At 37.4% G+C, this 19,302-nt stretch overlaps 1 protein-coding gene across 3 annotated transcripts; it reads right to left on the reverse strand.

Moving 5' to 3' along the window:
- Window positions 1–1,672: 1,672 nt before the first annotated feature.
- On the reverse strand, window positions 1,673–13,500 carry LOC145502374 (uncharacterized). Of its 3 annotated transcripts, XM_081481690.1 has the most exons (8): window positions 13,337–13,499; window positions 10,625–11,195; window positions 8,852–9,297; window positions 7,418–7,677; window positions 6,686–6,948; window positions 5,246–5,387; window positions 3,945–4,068; window positions 1,673–3,375 (listed from the first exon to the last, which is right to left on the reverse strand). In XM_081481690.1, exons 2-8 carry the CDS (start codon window positions 11,153–11,155, stop codon window positions 3,270–3,272), a joined length of 1,872 nt encoding a protein of 623 aa, XP_081337816.1. In that variant the 5' UTR covers window positions 11,156–11,195; window positions 13,337–13,499; the 3' UTR covers window positions 1,673–3,269. The 3 variants fall into 3 exon arrangements, with proteins under 3 accessions (XP_081337816.1, XP_081337817.1, XP_081337818.1); XM_081481691.1 differs by lacking the exon at window positions 13,337–13,499 and having other exon boundaries at window positions 10,625–11,293; XM_081481692.1 differs by lacking the exon at window positions 1,673–3,375 and having other exon boundaries at window positions 3,391–4,068; window positions 13,337–13,500.
- Window positions 13,501–19,302: the final 5,802 nt, after the last annotated feature.

The raw sequence follows: 19,302 nt of genomic DNA on the forward strand, positions 1-19,302 counted from the left end.
AACTTAGTATTAAAATTGTTTTGTTTTACAATTTGAACAGTCATAGGCAGGGCTGTGCTCTAGAAGTGCCTGGGTGTCACAGGCGACTAACTTTTGACTTCGGGCGACTGGAAAAACTCACTTTTTTCATAATAAGCTTAAGTGCTGGGCAACCAGGGTTTCATGGTCAGGAACCTTTGTGCTCCTTGTAAATTTTCTTAGACCACAGCCTTGGTCATAGGCATTTTCCCTTTTCAATTTTTCGATGTCATACTGTGTTTAAACTTCTTAGGTTGTTAGATTCCCATGAGGGTATATTAAAAGGTTTCTTTCGTTTCACATTCAACAAAAAGTGCCCTTTTTGGTGTAACATTACCGGTATTTCTCGAATATGAAGAGCAACCCAACGAAAAAAAATTACAGGGCAATGTTTTTCTGCTAAAGAGAAGTCCACATACAAAAAATGAGACTAAAGAGCCTAAAATTCAACCTAAGATGGATATGCATACAGACCTTCAATTTATACTGTTGATATTAATGGGAACCCTTGAATACCTTTGGTAGCAGTTTTAAGTTCATTTCTTATTTTGATAAGGATTTTGTATCAGTGTTGCAGTTCATGTAATATATCAAACAAGAAAGAAAGTGTTTGACCACATTTCCAAACACCGAGAAGAGAGTTGAAAATATGACACGTAGCGGAGTATTTTTTTGAGGTGTTTGGAAATGTGATCGAACACTGTCTTGAGTGTTTGATATATCTTATCAATCGAAACTAAAACTAAGGAGAAAACAGAGAGTTAAAATCATAAAAATCTAATGCTAATCAATATCAGATATCCGAACACCGTCACGGTCGTGATTTCTTTTCTTTAAACTTGATGGATTATTAATGAGTTTGAGAATTTTGATTTCAACTTTAATATGTGATTCATTTAATTCTAACTAGAAGAAAACAGAGCATATTATAACATAGCGTGCACACTAGTCTCCATATATGCACAGCCATGCGTACGTAAGATGACGTGTGCCGTTTCAATTTAGCTGCAAAATTTCTGTCAAATTTAGTGCAAGTTCCTTTTGTTTAAGTTTTGGCAATGAGAAGATTATTCTGAACAATCCAAACTCTACTTTGAGCTTTTGACTTTTGCCAAGCCGAGATGTTTACTTAAACTTTAATATTTTTGACTTTGTTTGCCTGCATTTTCATTATTATTAATTTGAAGAAGCGAATTTTTCATTGACAATTTTAGAAACCAGGTTAAGTGTTTTCGTTCAACCATTTCTCAAATGATTGTGGCGTGTTAGGATCCTAATGACCTTTGTTTTCCTTCACCGTGCATTGGGAGAACTTTGTAGTCAATCACAAATAAAACATGTAGCACCCAAGTTGTTGTCGCCATGTTATAAAAGAATTCGTTCATGAGCTTAGCTGTGCGTATATCAAATTATGGATGTACTTGGGAAGTTTGGAGAGCATTTAAGAAGCTAGAGTTGCTCTCGGCTTTCACCTCGAGCAACTCTTATGCTTCGTGCTCTCCAAACTTCCCGCGTACATCCATAACTTGATATACACTTGCTAAGCATGAACCAATTCTTTCATACAGTTGAAACCAAAAATGAACTACAACATATCCCCAAAATGGCTAAGAATTTGAAGAGAAAAAGGTTAAAAACAACACACCACAGGAAATTCAAAACTTGGAGTTTATTCCATGAGCAAGTTCAGTTTGAATAATTGTAACAATTATGAACAATAAAGAATCTTCAACATTTTGTTGTATTGATCATTATGAACACTGCTAGCTAGCACAAGTCAAATATTACCTAACACATATGAAGATGTACTGTCAACAAATTATAACATCTTGATTAAATCTGAAATGCATAACAATGGAGCAATCTGATTGGTTGACACACAAAGGTGTTTTTCTACATTTTACCATCAAGCTAAGGTTTTGCTAACAATTTACATGAGATAACTGATCGAGAACTAATAATTTTATTTTAGTTTGTTTAATGGAGTTCTACCTTAAATTGTAGTGCTATCTTGTTTCTTGATGTAGTTATGAATACAATCCGAATTACCTTGTGCAGATTTTGGTATAAAAATGTTCTTGTTATAGAAAAATTCCATTGGCTCTCTGTACAGTTATTACACAGTGAAAACAGTAATAAATGTTAGTAAGCAGTTTTAAGGAAAGTAAATAATTTTTGAACACTTTGAAGGTAGAGAAAATATGTTGGAAACTGTAAACATTTAAGGCAAGCACAGGTTTTGTTATAATGTTAGGAAATAATGTTCAGAAACTGTTTAATAAATATCGTGAGTTGGTTTGTATAGGAGTATGTTCAGCACTGGGCTTTTGTTCAGCATAAGAAATAATAATAAAAAAATGTTTTCAAGGATGTATTTAATATTAAAGATCATGTATGGATAGTAATATTTTCTGCTGTTGTTTATAATAATGACAAGTTGACCTGTATTTTGCATGGGTTATTCCTACCAGCAAGAATTTACTATATCATTGAACATGGACATTTCTGACTAGAGTAGAAAACAGTATATATATTAAATTTGAATCTGAAGTGAAGGTTTGCTTTTGGGTTTTTCAAATTGATAAATTACTTTTGTCCATTTTGTAAAGCCACCAAATTGTTAATTCTATAAAATCAACTCTTCTAGCCTAATTCAACACTCAAACAAGCTAAATGCATTGAGTCCAGTATTTGAACGTAATAAAATTCACTGACCACGCTCTCAACATACTAACATGGCAAGAATCGATGCACCTCCAAAACCTCAACACATTGTATGTACAAATTTGTTAATTAAAGTAAATACAAACATAAAATAATTTTGTATCCCTTACTCACAAATCATGAAATAGTATTTTGCTCTGCAAAAATGTTGCTGCCAAAAACAAAATCTCTGGACATTTTAGAATCCACAAATGTAAGTGTTGTATTAAGCAAACGTGTACTGCTATGTCTAAAATCAACTTCGAACACTTCTAATCTGTCATTCCAAGTTTTAACTGAGATTTGGTACTTATATTTATTGAAGATACCTACAAATATTGTTGAGAATTTGGTTTTCCAGTCACTTGGCATTATGTAACTTTTAAAGTGTCCACTTGCAAGCTTAATTACATTTCAAGCATCTTTGGACTTTAGTAAGTAACATATTTCCTAAAGGAAGTCACATTTAACAATTTAACCCATTTTCAACCTGAATGTCAAATTACCCGTAGTCTTTCGTACAAAATTATATATTATAAAGTTTGTAATTAAAGCATCTTTGTTTGAGGGTGAATCTCTCTCTTCAACCTTATTAAACATGCAACTGCTTCTGGGGTCGTCAGCTTGTATCCAAAGAGTGATGTGGTTGTTCCACTACAAAGGACAACATAGCAAATAAAATTAATGCAATGTCAAATATACAATCACTTTTTTATAATTGTGGTGAACTTTGTTGACAAGTAGAAACTTTGTTGATTTCTCCTTCCACATCCCGAGTTTTTTATGAATGTATAGTCAACAAGGTGTAGCCAAGTTGTAGTATTGCTCATTGAAAAGAACGGTGGTTTGTCTAATTGTTTTAGTAGACACCCTAAAGGAATATGACACAAAATCTACAATTTTGTGTATTTTTTAGCCTAAAATGAAGAATAATTTTCAGTGTTAAGAGCAGCATGTGCATGATCATTGTCTATCAACAAATAAAAAAATAATGAGAAAGCAAAATCAAATTTGTGGATTTCCAATAAAACACAGCTAGAAATATCATTTTGCTCTGACTACATGTATTACTTTGCTACAGCTCCTAATTACTACAAAAAGATAATTGACAGCCGCATTAAATGGAACACTTGGTCGAGTTGTTAATTTCTGCAATTGCATGATGTTATTGGACGCATTAGATCACAACTTAACATAATACATGTACATTGAATCAATCTCACCAGTTGATGTACTCATGTGCCGGTGACCATCGTCTGTCAGAACTGGGGCCACATTCAGAGAAAGACTTCACATTTAGACTTTTCACAAGACTGCTTTTCCGTGTCTGTCTTAGTGCATTGACATCTACAAAGCAACCAAAACTTTAAAACTCATTTTCCCATGTTTTTCTTCTTATTTAATAATTATGCATTTTCTGCGAAACCAAAAGGTTAAGGTGGCTGAACACAGTTTTTGACACCTGTGTTTCATTAACGTTTTCTTTAAAACCCTTTATCCCTCGGTCGCCAAAAATGGCAGCAAGCAAATTAACAACACAAACTTTGGTTTTTTGATGGTTAAGCTGACGTATGTGCCATTGTCATGGCAACATGAATAAATAAACAGGCCTTTAAAATCGGTTTTGTTTATTTTTAGAAAATCTAGTCATTAGATTTTGTTTATAATTTGCATGCAACAAGCTTGTTACAATTCTCACAAGTTAACACCATTTTGCTAATAATTTAACAGAGAGATCTTTAACTATCCCTTGTTGAGGGTTCACTGGAATATCTAGAATTTCCTTTGTTAAAGTTCAATTATTTTCAATACTCCAGTTACTTATTTCCTAAAGTATTTTCGTGCCAAATTTCGTGAAATTCTAATGAGTGGTTCTCGAGAAATAGGCGCATTTCTGAGAGTGCAATTTTTCATTCAATCGCAATTTTTTTACTTATTACACACGTGCTGCATTTAACTGGGTTCTATCAGTAACAAAGAAAAAGCTGAGAATTGCTGGGTTCTTTGCATCATTACCTTTTCTAACATATCTTTGTAATAAAAGACTAAAGCAATCAATACACTGCATTCAATTATAGAGAAAAATAGCAGGGATAGTGCAGGTGTCGAGTAAATAAAATGATCGCTCTATTGACGGCATGTTTGTTTTTTTGCAATCCTTGTACGCACGCTGAATTGCATCAGCAAAAGCGTGCGCGAAAACTGTGTTCGGCCACCTTAAGTTATATTTGGTCAACATTAGATGCCGCCCACCAGAACCCCATTCCCTTATTAATAAACTATTTCATGCAGGAGTTAAATATATTAGGAGTTAAATATATTTTCCTCAGAAGTTGTTAGTTATTTAGATGTTAATTAGATGTTAATTACTTGATTGCCCTAACCAACAAATGAACACTAACTACGAGCAAATGAGAGTGATGGCTATAACTGCAAGCAACCCATGCAGAATGACAGCCAAGACTTGGCCAAGGGGGTTTTGGGAGGTGGCATCTATACTTGACCATTCTTAGCAGTAACTTACCAGGTTTTCGATTGCATTCTGCATAAATCCGGGCACATCTTAGTGCTGCCGAGGACTTCTGCTCCTCTTCTAAACCTTCAATCACGGCTATTCTGTCAGCGACTTCAACAGCAGAGCAAGCAATGATGTTGTCACCATGAACCTGTTGATCATAGGATCTTTTAAATACAGTCAAACCTAGTTGGTCGCTTACGGGAGGTGGTCGCTTATGAGAGCTTAGACCATATTGGGTCATAAGTTTTCCTAATTAGGATATGGCAACTGCAAAGACTTACCCTATGTCTTAGATATTTTATTTATGTAAAAAGCCAATTTCAAGAAAAAAACCTGGTACTCTCCATTCAGAAGTTACTGGATCTTGTACTATCTAGGAATGTAATAATGATACAATAACTTATCATCTAATTTCTGCTCCATTATCTGTCAAGTGGTCATTTACAGGAGGTTAAAAACAAAAGAAAATTTCGAACTTTTAGCTCTAAAAGTGGTCGTGGTCGCTTACAAGAGGTGGTCACTTTCAAGAGGTTCCAAATATAGCGATTTCACTTGGAAACTTTTGGTATTTTGGAAAACTGGTCGCTAATGAGAGTCGGTCGCTTACAAGAGGTGGTCATTACCTTGTGCCTCTGTTTCAAAATGGGTCTTTGTGCAAAACCTTTCATATGAAAAAGTGTTTGATTTGCATGAAAATGAACATGTTAGTGGAAAACATTTCCATATGAATGGTTTTGCACGGAGATTCGTTTTGACACAGAGGCAAAAGGCAACTCCGAAATGGCCTGTTTATTTCAACTTGGCATACATAATGAATTTAATTTACTGACAGAAGTTTTTCTTCCCAAAAAGAGCTGCAGTGTTTACAGCATACTTCTTTAGATGACTGTATTCTAGAAATAGATTGAAAACATCTTCCATGTTTCCATTGACTGTGCAAATTTCCTCATTATGAATCAGGAACATTTAATGGAATCATGTGCTAAACGCATCTGCGGTTGAGTTTCAGTCGATACCCATGATCAACACTTCATTAACATCTTGATTGACACTTGATCCACATCTCGATTGATACTCTGTCAGCACTAGACTGACACCCGATCAACATCTCTATCAACACTCAATAGACAGTTGGTCAATGACAGTTGACAACTAACTCATATGCATCGATCAACACTCAATGGCATGTCTGCGAAACTTAGTCAACTGCAGACTGCACTGACTGTCAACGGAGTGTGAACTGAGCCTTGATGGAGAGGTTGATCAAGTGTTGATCAAGATTTTAATTGAGTGCGATCGAGGGGATGGATTGACACTCGAACGCAGATGTGTGTAGTAGATATGATCCCATTAATGTAATGTATGACAGGAAAAGTCCAATTTTACCATGCTTCTGTATGGTTAGACAATGGCACACACAGATGTGCGTAGTAAATGTTTACTTACCACTACAGAGCTCTCAACAAAGTCATCCAGTAACAAATGGCCCTCGAGTTTCAGCTTGTCAAATGGTGGAACAAATCCCTTCTTTTCCAACTCGTTCATCACTTCTGTATATCTTGAATCCCATCCATGAGCCTTCGCCAAAATCACCCTGGCTACATCCTTGGCATTACGCAGACGACACTTATTTCCATCGCTGTCCATTACAGCGACACCCTTGTAGATGAAATCTTGGGCGTAGTTACAGTTCATTGCATCTTTCTGTCCTGTTTGAGAAAAACAGATTCAAAGAATACTTGTACATATGCATCTTATATTAATCTTCCACTGACAGCTTTGATTCACTTTTAGTCTCTATCTTTACACCAGTAACAAGTTCACAACAAGGGCCCATCAAGCATGCTCAGCCCTGGCCGGTACTTCTCAAATACACACTCTTAGTCATTATTAATAATAATTAAAGAGTTTGGTTTACCTACAAAATTGATTTCTTCCTCTGCCCCAATGAATAATATGAGTGCATCTTTCAATGAACCAATCAAAATTAGTGAAATAAAGTTATAGACTAAAATTTTTGTGCAATGGCTGTCTGTGTGTTTCTGTGTGAGCAGCTCCTATTGGCTGAACTGACAAACCCTGCCTGTGATCCTCCGCAATTGATTCACTTGTTTGTGCTCTATTTTCTGTAAATATTATTTCAAGGCCAAACAAAGGTGTTACCTGGATTACACTTACCATTTAGAATGGAGGGCCATTCAGCTTTCTTAGCATTCAGTTCCTCCATCAACTTTGTTCTTCTCTCATTCCTCAAGAAGAGCTCTTGAGCTGAACGATGTTCCATGTCATACACGCCTGTCTCCATCGACAACTGTCCATGCCGAGTGTAATGAACAATGTCGTGGTGAAAGTTGTCCTTAATTGTTTCCATCAACTTTGCTGCATTCTCTTCTAGAACATGTGTGCACTTTGTTGCTGAGGGCAGCCTGGAGAGAGATCTGCATAAATTTATAAAATTACTTTCAATTGGACCTTTGAATTCCTCAGATCAGAACTAAGAGAATTTAACTATATTATGCTAATTTCAATCAGAAGTAGAAAACGTTTTCTAAGAGGAAGCTTGTGGATGCAAGAGAAGTATACTTGACATGTTTCTAAAATAAAATTGTCCTGAGTAATCTCCCACATCATTCATGTCAAGTGATTCAGTCTTTAAATTTTATATAACTTGAAACGAACACACTCGGACAAGTTTTTCCAGTGTGATTTAGAAAATAATCCAATGTAATTGCAAAAGAAACGTAATTTCCAGAGGCCTGGTATGTTTTTCACTAGCCTGCAGAACAGGCGGATTAGTGGGGCAGAGAGCGAAAGGCGCTTCGCGCTTGTGTATCAGACTTTGCGGCCTGCTAATCTGCCTGTTCAGCTGGCTAGTTCTTTACATATTTGTGGACTCTCTTGGCCAGTATGTATTATGAATGTGTGACAATTTACAAGTAGTCTATTAATTTAAAAAGTTATTTAATAATTATTTTGTTTTGCAAGAGTTCAATCCAGACAAAACTGAATCATTCAACCTTATGGCCTGAATGAGCAGCTAGTCCAGCTTTCATCCATTCAGAGGTTGCTGGTCACTGTTAGCAGCCTTTTTCTGTTAAAAATCTTATAGAACAAGCATGTTTGGTCTACTTAAACTGTATACAGTCAAACCTCTATTAAGCAGCCACATTTTTGGTTATCCCTATGAGTGAGTTTTCTATTGTCCCTGCCCCTTTTAAGCAGCCACAAGAAATGATACGCATAGTTTGCTCTCTTTTGGAAAAGAAGATGGCAGATAAAAGTCCAAAACAGAATTCGATAACAGATAAAAACATTCAAACACAAGTTTATGATAATTGTCTTGACGTGGTTGTTCACCAAGCAATTGACCCAATCTAAAATGTATTCAAAGTATGCAAACCCCTATAGGGTGGCCAACCCCTATTAATCGGCCACCTCTCCTTTCTCTGAGCTAGGGATTCAACTGTATGTAACATTGGCCTTGCTCATTTTTTGGTCATTGTTGGAGGACTGGTTCACCTGAACAAAACCCAACCATGGTCTGTTCAATATTTCTACATTTTAGCCTCAAACTGGGACAGCAATCGATTGCCATGACAATTATATACTAACCGGTAATCATAGCGTGCTCTGCAGCCTTTGCATCGTGATGACCTTGCCTCAATTTCTGCCATCAACAACTTGTGTCGCGTCTCCTGTCGGTTCTTCCACCCAATAAGCCATTTAGCAGCATCCTCTGCAGATTGCTGTGGATGGTACTGATAGCTTGCTGGAGTGCTAACATACGGCATACAACGCGCATCAACAGTTTCTATTTCACTGTATGAGCTATTCAAGGTTTCCAGTGCCCTTAAAACTTCTCTCTCCCTTTGAACCAAGGCGCACTGTTTCTCGGCTTCTCTCATGTTCTTCAGTCGTTGTCTGTGGTTTAGTCTCTCTTGTAGTGCTTCCCTGCTGCCATATTTTCTTCTGGCAATAGTTATGAGGTCAGATACTAAGAATTCATAAGAGTCATTGTCTATAGTCCTGAGATCTCTTTCTGTCAGACTGAATTGCTCCTATAAGAGAAGACAGATAGTAGTAAGATTAATGAACTAGCTCCTAAAAGGGAACTGCAAAGTCCATCACAGGTTACTCTGTCCTTGACAGCACTTTTTCGGGATTTTCTTATGGTTACCAGTTTGCCCAATACACATCTATGCAAACTCTCACAGTTTATCCTGGAGTCACCTGGAGACAGACATTTGAATCTCCCACACAGATCACCATTAATCTCCCGGACAATACAACGGAAAATGCATAACAAACTAACATTTTCATGTAGCCACATATTTTCATCGATTTGAGTGAGTTTTTTTTAACTAATGCATTTTTGTGGTTGAATTAGCAGAGCACTACTTATAACAACTTTTCGGGGAGTCAAGAAAGTAAATTTGGCAATCTTCCAGATTTCAATTTTTGTACATTACACAGTACATTTATACTACTGCATGGTTGTCACAAAGTTTAGAATGAATTAGGTGACTTTATTGTGGGGAATAAGTAACTGATTTTGTAATCTTTTTTAAAAAAATCAAACGTTCAAGTAGGGCAGTAGAGTAGCTGGCTTAAAAACATCATTAAGTAAATAGTGCACATGATTTTTGGTAGCCAGCAGAGTACGTTAATTTTACTTTGAACAACCCTGACTCCTGGGTGGAGGGGAGCAAACTATCAGGTGTAAAGTAAAATGTCTTGCCCAACAAACAAATTGTACTGCAGTTACCCAAGGCAGTGCCTAAATCTGGACCAAGTCTGGCCAGGGTGCTTGCATCCCATTCTTCACTGCCACCACAGTGCCAGGGAGTTCCAGAAAATTTCAGTACCTCCCCCACAGAAGGGATTTTTTTTTTCTAAGAACCCCCACCCTGCTGGAAATTCCAATTAAGCTTCGTACATTTCTTGAAATTTTTTGGTCTTACAGAAACCTCCACCCCCAGGAAATTTCAAACCCTTCTGTGGGGGGAGTATGGATATTTTCTAGAACTGCACAATGATGAAATGGCAAAATGGCTCTATGGGTAAGAGTCAAAGTGGGATATGTGTGTCTGTAAGGTTAACCCTGTCGAGCAGCGATATTTAGGCTAATCCGAGCACCACTTAATTTAGCTAACTGGAGCACTATTAATGCTACTGTAGTGCCATTTTGTTGTTTCACCATTCTGTGTCTTTAACATGCCCATAGTACCACTCACCATTAGGCGTATACAGGGTACCTTTGATTTCTGACTCCTACATGTACCCCCTTCCTTTTCTCTTGTAATTTCAACGATTTGTTAAGTACAAGGGAGTCTCAATACACTTGTGAATAATATTTAACCATAAAAGATTAGATCCTCTACAAACCTTGGCGTGGCATTTGCGTCTGTAAAACAAAGGATGACAACCATCACAGAGAGTCACATCAAAATGGACATCCACCCTGTGGGAGCAGTTACGATAACACACCACACACCTCCACTTAGAGTACAACCAACTCCGCATTGCCATTATTTCCCAATGTTTCTCACCTCTACAAAGTTCAACTGCCTTATCATATGAAAACGTGGATGCTTCACTCAAAGGATTTGCAACACATAATACTGTGGGTTTGTGAGTAAGGCCAAGTCTTGTACACAAAGGTTTCCACATGCGTTTGGCATAAGAGTCTAGAACTCGGCAAGAAGCTCCTAAGGATGACAATGCTGGGGCGTCAAGATAAGAGAACAAAAGGTTTAACATCTCCGGAGGCAGACTACCAAAGTAAGGGCCTATACTTTCAATTCCACTCGCACGTCGTTCTCTGAGAAAGAGTCTTGTCACATAGCGTGGACTACCACTGATAAAATTTCCATGGCAACAGTCCTCTGTCTTTCTTTTCTTTGTTCCTGGAGGCATTTTATCTTCTCGTGATAAAGAAGAAGGCTTTCAGGAGCAACTGAGGAGGTAAAGGGTATGGGTTAAGCACGTTTAATAGTTATTCACTACAGAGCTTTATGAAAGAAAAAATGTACTCGAGTTACTATCCAAACACTTTTTTCAAGCATTTTGTATTAATAATCCTCTTAAAGCTGACCAGAATTTTCTCTCGAATTAATCACTTAATTTACTTAAATATATCAAACCCTGATTTGCAAGACAACAACAGAAGAAGTTATCCAGAAATATTGCAGATATTGTTTAACTTAAAATAAAATTATCTTCCATTAATTGTAGCAATTTTTTTTTTAGCAAATTAGCAGTTCGAATTTGACCCAAGAAAATGTAATTGTGGATTTATAACTTAAACTTCTCCTCAGGGTATTACAATGTCATATGAGATCTCTATGAGCAGGCGAGACTAAGTGGGTGAAAGGAAAGCTATATGATTCCGTGCCACAAATGCCAGAGGGTGCACTTTTTCAAACGTTAACCCACAGGCTCATCAGTGCAAGTGAACACTACCAAATTTGATATAATTTTCATATGCTTGAGATATGAAGAGAGCTCTTGGGTCCACACAAGGTACAAAATTCAAAGATGAAGAGTTATAAGCTATATGTCCCACCACTTTTTCCAGTCGTTACAATGTAGTTCTTTGATACAAGCGCGCTGGAGCAACACTTGGAGTAAAACCTTACGAAAATGTTTGTTTAAAATTCTGAGAGAACGATTTTTTTATTCATATGGTAATGTGGTCAACTCCTACAAGGCTTGGCCAATTTAGAAGCGATATTTTAAAATTCATGGTTTATTTTTATTGTTTGAACCCTGCAGAATAAAAATTTGTTGTGATCCCTCGAGAAATTCAATACGCACGAAAGATTCAAGAGGTCTTCGAGCGACATCTTCGTTTCGAATTACTTGACTTGAATAGCGATGTGATCTCCACAGAAATACTACAGTCATTTTTCATCTTAAACTTAAGTAAAATGTTCATAAAAAGAATCAGAGTTATACAATTTACCCCCAAAAGCCGCCTGCAAGAACCACACAATATTTTCTAACATCAAAATGCACTGCAAGATTTGCTTCGATCCCTGCTTCTTATAGCCGTCTGAACTGTTATTATAAAGCGCCTTAGTAGAAGGTACTGTATATATGTAAGTCAACTGGAATTGTAGAAGCTTTCGAGGGTGATTTTTCCTGAATTTTCAATGCCTTGTATTTTACATGTAAGATTAAAAATTGATACCAAATTTGCAATGACATGTGGCATTTCAGAATTATGCATGAAGACATCAGTTAGAACTTTTGCTCGGCGTTAGCCTAAAATTCCATGGCACATTTAATCAAAAACTTGCAGAGCAAAATGTTTATGATCGTACCATCCAAATACCCTAAGAAAAAGGATCAAGTAATTACAAATGTGCAGTTATTCCTTCAACAACTCAGTTCTTCTCACCTCAACGCCTCAAAGATTTCCTTACAATAACAATAAACGTTCGGTGAATTCTGTGAGCTAAGCGCAATTCCGCGTAGCGTTTTTTTGTTGCATTTAATGTATTTGCTGCTGTTACAACCTTAACGAGAGATTTTTTCCAATAATTCCGCCAGGAAAGCTTTAAAAATCGAGCAAACTGGCTCTTAATGTGCCATCTTTGTTGTAAGAAGTTGTGAATATGTATTAGATCGCCCACAAAGAACTTAAACCATATCGAAGAATTATTTGAATTTTTCTTCGATTATCGAGTAGAATAAATTCTCGGTTGGGAAATGTGAAGCTTGATTACCGAGAGAGCTAAGGCCACCAAAATAGCGATCAGATAAGCTGCCTTCGAACACAAAATTCCTTGCTATAGTGCAAAGCGATAAACTATGGAAAAGCTTCGAAGAAAACACGTTCCCGTGTTTATGATATTCCATGCGGTTTATTCACGCGATCAGAAGCGAATCAGAATGAGAAGAGTCCAAGCTACAGACACTAAAATCCCTTTCCTTAAAGATCACATTTTCGTTAGAGTTATTTTCGTAGAGAAACGAGCTGCCTCAGTTCTTGAATACAACCCGTATCTACGGTTTGTGTTACCATCTTCCAAGTTAACCAGTTCGATGCCCTAAGCGTGCTAAATCGACTGATTAGCAGTTTAAAAGACTCACCTTTGCGTTCAGTTGATCGTTGAGGGCAAGAGACGGCCTTAAGCTGCTTTCCTGTGGCAAGAAAATCGACAAAAGAGCGCTCTAAGTTCACAGACCTCTGTTAGCAGGAAAAATACGCTGTCACTAAAAACCCTGACTTTCATCAACCGCGAATATTTAAATACCCCTTACGTCTCATGTGTCCTATTAACAAACAACCAATCACAGCGTGGAAAATTTATATCGGGACCAATGAGAACGTGAGAAATATATTTGAAACAGAGGTGCTAACATGTATGCTCACGTGCACGGAACAAAAGAACTCGCTGAGAAATTCGCGAATACAAAGGAACCGATGATCTCACATAGTAAACTCGATTGTATTAGCATTAGCATAACCTATTAGTGCATGTAAATCAGTTCAAGTACACTGGAAGTAAATTCAGGTCCTTTGTTGTTCATATTAAGTCCACACTGTCATTTTTCACGCTCGGTGAACAAGACCATTGTTTCTTACTTGCTTGTGTTGATGGTGGACCAATCGCTTGCGGTTTCGTTGCCGCTGTGCCGCAAAAATGAACAGACTTTCGAACAGATTAACAAACGGAATATTTAGTTTCAAAATTAACATTTCTATGTGAAACAACGTGACTGAAGACAAGTTAAACTCCTTGTCTCGGAAGCCATTTGTGAACGGGCGAGCGAATAACCTGAAACAGAAATAACAAAAACCAACTACCCGGAGGGCCGATAAGCGAAATCAAGATACTAGCTGTGCTTTACGATACTTTAGAAAATTATCTCTTTGTTCTTTATTCTCTCACCTTTTTCACCCAAATAACAAAATCCAATTGCATTTAGTCCTTTCCAAAGGAATTTCAGAACACAGTGTTTCATCGATGTTTCTTTTCAAGTTTTATTCCGCGGGTTTTTGTTTAGATACTGTTTTCCCCTCTGTTTGTTCTCCAAATATTGTTGAACAATATCCTTTTTGGAATTTGTAGTCTCAAAGGCAAGTTTCCGAAACGAATTGTTGAGTTTACATCGCCAAGACATTTTTGATCAAAAGTCCTCTTTTTTTTCCTCAAAAAGGCTGGTACGACGTTCACTTCATAAAACCCATAAACGTCATAAAAGGTAAAAACTGACGGTGGGTTGTTTTAGAAAGTTAAATTTCCCTTAACTATATGACAAGTTTAATCAACGGAAACGCTTCATCTTTGATGTTATTTTTCTCTCAGCAAACCGTCTTAGAATGCTTTATAAAACTAACTCGGAAACTGTTTTCAAGTGCTTTCATTTCCGCAAGACCGCCAATATGCACACATATTTTTCTTTTTTGAAAAAAAGGACTGAATCAGTTGGGTTGTAAACGAAAATTTACAATAATCTCCTGACTGACTTGAGGAACGTGTAATACAAAAGCGTTTATCTGTTTTCCTTTTGCCGATCACAAAATCAGCTAAAACTGGTTGACCTCACTGCTCCCAATTACAATTTGCCAGAAGACTCAATACACCGTATAAATTTCCACAGAAACAAAGTCACTACGAGTGGATTCGTGCGTGATGTTTGTAGTTTCCCTTATGTACCGCCCTCAGAAGATTTTCACGTCTATTGTAATTGATCGAACTTTTTCAAGTATGACAACTTTGATTTTCAGCGGGCGGAATCAGTGATTTTTTTAGCCGAGTTGTTCGACGTTTTATTTTCTAATGCCGCCTAACCGACGAGTTTGGAAGTAATTCAATGTGTACCACATCTTAAACATTATTTTCAGGAAGAATGCGGCTATGGTTTATCAAGCTCTCCCATGCATTTTCGCTATCAAACAGAAAACTTTCGATCAACACAGGAATGCAATTATTATAATTGATGTAATGACGTAATGTATTAAAATGCTCTGATAATTAACAAAACTAATATATTCCGGTCAGGTTTTTATCTTTTTTCAATTCATTTGTAGCAAAATTCTGAAACTTAATATCTTCTTTTAAAATTTCCCGTTCAAATTGAAGGCGGGTAAATTACGTGACAAAAACTCAAGGAGGACAAAAGATGACATCACTCCTGAGAAATTTGAATGCCGTCGGTGATTGATGCCCATTTACCACAAAAAAAGGACTTTACATTTTTCTCTGCATTTTTCCTGGAAAGGATGCTCTAATTAGTACAGTAACAGCTTATCATTCGGGAAAATTGTGGTTCGACATTTTGAAAGTGACCTGAATTCTAACTGTTCTCATTTTCAAATGAGAACAGTTAGCTTAGCTCTTTTAAGTTTCAACATGGGTAGTAGAAGACTCCAGTCTCTTGACTATCCATGGTTTCAAGTACTTCTCAGTATCTTGTAGATTAATCTAATAGTAAATGTCAAATCAACTTAAGCTAAACTTGTGTTTAAAACCTTGGTCAGTGCCTGAAAGGCCTTGCATATGGGGGGAATTTACGCAAAGAAAAAACCAAAGAAACAAACAAATGGCTGTAAAAACCCCAACTTAGCAGTCGCTTATGTCAGTGATATACAAGGCGGACGAGCTAAGCTCACAACAAATACAACTTTTAGCAGGACAAAAGACTTAACGAGCCTTAACACTCAGCCAAGCTGACTCCAAGTTTAAGCTAACACAAGCTGGGGCGTTTGAAGCTTCAGTGCTTACCTGAATCTTTAGTTAATGTCCAAGAGGGTAAGAAATGTCGTTTTACTTGGCTTTTATATCGGCCCTTATGAAACCCGTGTCTCGGCCAGTACCTCGTGTGTGAAGGCAGTAGTAGGCGAAGTCACGGTTTCGCGCGTCAAAAGTTGTCAAAAAATGACATAATTTTACCATGAGACTTTCTGATTGGCTTACTACTGTCGCAAAAGATATTCCTCTACAGGAGCAAACGGCCGGCACCATATTTGGTGGCATTATAATCTGGGATTTTTTATCCGATTAATGATACAATTTGAACTTGACATTTTTTGCTGTGTACGTAACGCAGGCTCGAGCAAAGAGAAGTTACATTTTGATATTCGAAATAAACGGTTCACCCCTTAATTTTTCACGTGGTGTTTCCTAAAACAACTAGAAAATATTTTCTGCGTTTCTTTCGAGTTATAGGAACATTCGCGAAAGTGTGTGAGAATCGGAAAAAGCTGTTCAAATGAAACACTCGCCTGTCGGATCGTGTCCCTACAGCATTTCTCGTTCTCCCAAACTTCCACTCATGTCGCTACAACTCGAAAGATATTTTCTATTTCTTTTAGAAAACACCCCGAGAAAAAGAAAGCAAATTATTCTACTTTCAAGATGATTAGCTTCCGGCTCTCTGAAATGGCTCTCACAGCCACAATCTCTCTCCCAAATCTCCTCGCCTTTTTTCCACTCTGCGTACGGCTTCCCGACTAGAAATTCACTACTTCTCAAACTCATTAATAATTGATCAAGTTAAAACAAAGAAAATCACAACCGTAAAGGACACTCGACACAGTTTCATCGGCTATCCAAACACCTCGAATTTCGCCTAAAAATACTCCGCTGCGCGTCGTATTTTCAACTCTCTTCTCGTTGTTTGGATATCCCGATGAAACTTTCTTTCGTGTTTGATATATTACATGATAAATGGCGTAAACTCTAGGTGCAAAGTTCACCGCCAAAACAAACGCTTGCGCGCCAAATCCAGCTACATTGAATTAAACAAAAAATATCTTTGGCTGACTGACACATTGTACTCGACCTGTAGTTTTGTCCAATCTGGCATTTCGCATTGTTTTTTTCACTTAATTATTTCCAGATTAGGCAGCATCTAATCCAGTTGCCTAGCTGGCATGTGTATCCGCGTGTTTCATTTGAACTTCAAACTGCATGGATTCTCGATCATCGCAGCGGCGTTTTGATTTAGCAACAAATTAGTTTTGTTTTTTTGGATTCAATTTTAATATTTTCTTAATTTTACTAAATCTAAGGTGAATACATTTTACTTTATATTTTTGTCTCCCCAATTAGTAGAGCACTTGTGCTCAGCTATTAAGACTGAGACTTAAATAAAGTCATTCAAGGGTTTGCATTAAATTTTTAGAACTGGATTGATTTAGGTCTCTGTTCAAGTTGTATATTGACAAACGCCGGCATTGCATAACTACTCCACACCCCACCCCCCCCCCCCGCCTCGCCCCCGCCCCCCCAAAAAAGTTACAATAATCACGCGGAAAAATAACGTTTTTCAAACCTATAACACAAACAACTGTATCAAACGCTATTTTATTGTATTCTATTTTTATCACTTTTGTTAGTCTCTACATCGAGAAAGCTTGGATCACAGCGTATTTTTCATCCTTTCTCGTCCCCAGTGTTGCCTGTTCCTCTTCGCCGACGGGACCTTGGCACGAGGGAAAGGTGGCTCTGGACTCTTTTGATTTGATTGGCTAAATTCCTGGACTATTAACCCTCGTTTCATGCCCAAAAATGTGGACTGATTGAGCTCTAACTAAAGCGATTTGATTAGAACACCGAGGACGTTAACCCATTTTAGCAAAGGAAGTTCAAAACAAAGGTGAAATTCTGGCTGGAATTGGTTTTGATAAATTTTGTTTATGGAGGACTTCAATTCTCCTGAAGGGTTAAGTGCTGTAATTGAACGGTTTTAGGCAGATATCTACAAGTGAATATTTTTGGGGAGAGCCAGCGTTATGGAAATCTCAGTCCAAGAATCTAGGACATCTAGCCAATCAAATCGTGTGTCTCCAGAGTAATCTTTTCCATGTGCCCAGACCCCACCGGTTCAGGTAGATAGGTGACGTGGCCGCTCGTAGGGAGCCCAGCACAACCTCGTTCCCAGGCTCTCTCTCCTCTGCCTCCCTTACTCGTTGCCAACAAGGGAGACAGAGGAAAAAAGAGCCTGGGAACGAGGTCGAGCCTTGCATACGTTGGCTGTACCCGCATGCGCAGTATAAGCGGCAGTCAGAACCGAGCTGTCCTACTGATACGACACAATAATAGCCTTTTCGTCGTGGCTAAAAGATAAAGACAATAGTAAATTAAAGTTGCTTTGGCCTCCTCCAATACTTAACTCGACAATTCTGGTTTTAATTTGACGAGGAGCCGCATCTTGTGTTCAAAATGGAACAACTAGGTGGCTCGTATGGAGAAGAAAACCTGCGATCAGGAGTTTGCTTTCAAAAAAGAACGCCCAATCGCATGGATGAAAACGACGAATCAAAGCTTTCTCAGTCCGCACTGTCATTAGCGCTGTATCAGTATTTAGATCCCTCTGCCTCCTTAGTCCCCCTAAAAAAAAAAAAAAAAAAGAAAGTGGGAAAAAGAGTAAATTTTCACAATCTATATTTAACTCTATACAGCTTGTAAATTCTAAATTCTAAAATTGTAACGGTCTTTATTCCACTTTTGAAAACGTATGTTGCGTAGCATACGAAACGTCAAGTTATTAAAATGCGTAAGTTTAATATGTTTATCACCGCTATTTGTGTTTTATTCCTCGTTAAACTACGATGGCCCAAGAACAAAAGCCTTTGTAAATTCTTTCTTTAGCTGTATTGTTCGTCGTTTGGGTCAGCTTCTGCATCAAGAAAAAAAGATAATGATATTAAACAGTTATTCCGAATACAACACCGAATAATGACCCTCGCTGCCAAGTTCTTGGGAACGAGTCTGGCCATCAATTTAGATACATAGAGTCCATGTTGTTGTGCATCTGTTCAGTAATTGATCACAGGTGACGTCAAAATGTGGTAAGAATAAAAAAAAAAAAGTGACACACTCGGCTATCGCCTCGTGTGTCTTACCACATTTGACGTCCTCTGTGATCTATTACTGAACAGACAAACGGTAACAGGGGATCTATCTTTTTTATATAGTTAGGAAACAAAGAAATGTTAATGATGTCATCTAAATGCCTGTCCTCCTATTGAACAGAAGGAAGAACCAATCAAAATGAGAAAAAAATTTAACTTATCATATAAAAAGAATTACCTTATATCTTCAACA

Source organism: Orbicella franksi, chromosome 11 (assembly GCF_964199315.1).
Source record: "Orbicella franksi chromosome 11, jaOrbFran1.1, whole genome shotgun sequence".
NCBI classification, from domain to species: domain Eukaryota; kingdom Metazoa; phylum Cnidaria; class Anthozoa; order Scleractinia; family Merulinidae; genus Orbicella; species Orbicella franksi.

What these genes read in the sequence shown, in the direction of transcription:
- LOC145502374 (XM_081481690.1), bottom strand. Translation starts at nt 11,155, where the DNA reads ATGCCTCCAGGAACAAAGAAAAGAAAGACAGAGGACTGTTGCCATGGA. An exon ending in AGAGCACGCTATGATTACCG is followed by an intron (nt 7,678 to 8,851) that starts GTTAGTATATAA and finishes AAATTTATGCAG; the next exon opens with ATCTCTCTCCAGGCTGCCCT. An exon ending in GCACATGAGTACATCAACTG is followed by an intron (nt 3,376 to 3,944) that starts GTGAGATTGATT and finishes TGTCCTTTGTAG; the next exon opens with TGGAACAACCACATCACTCT.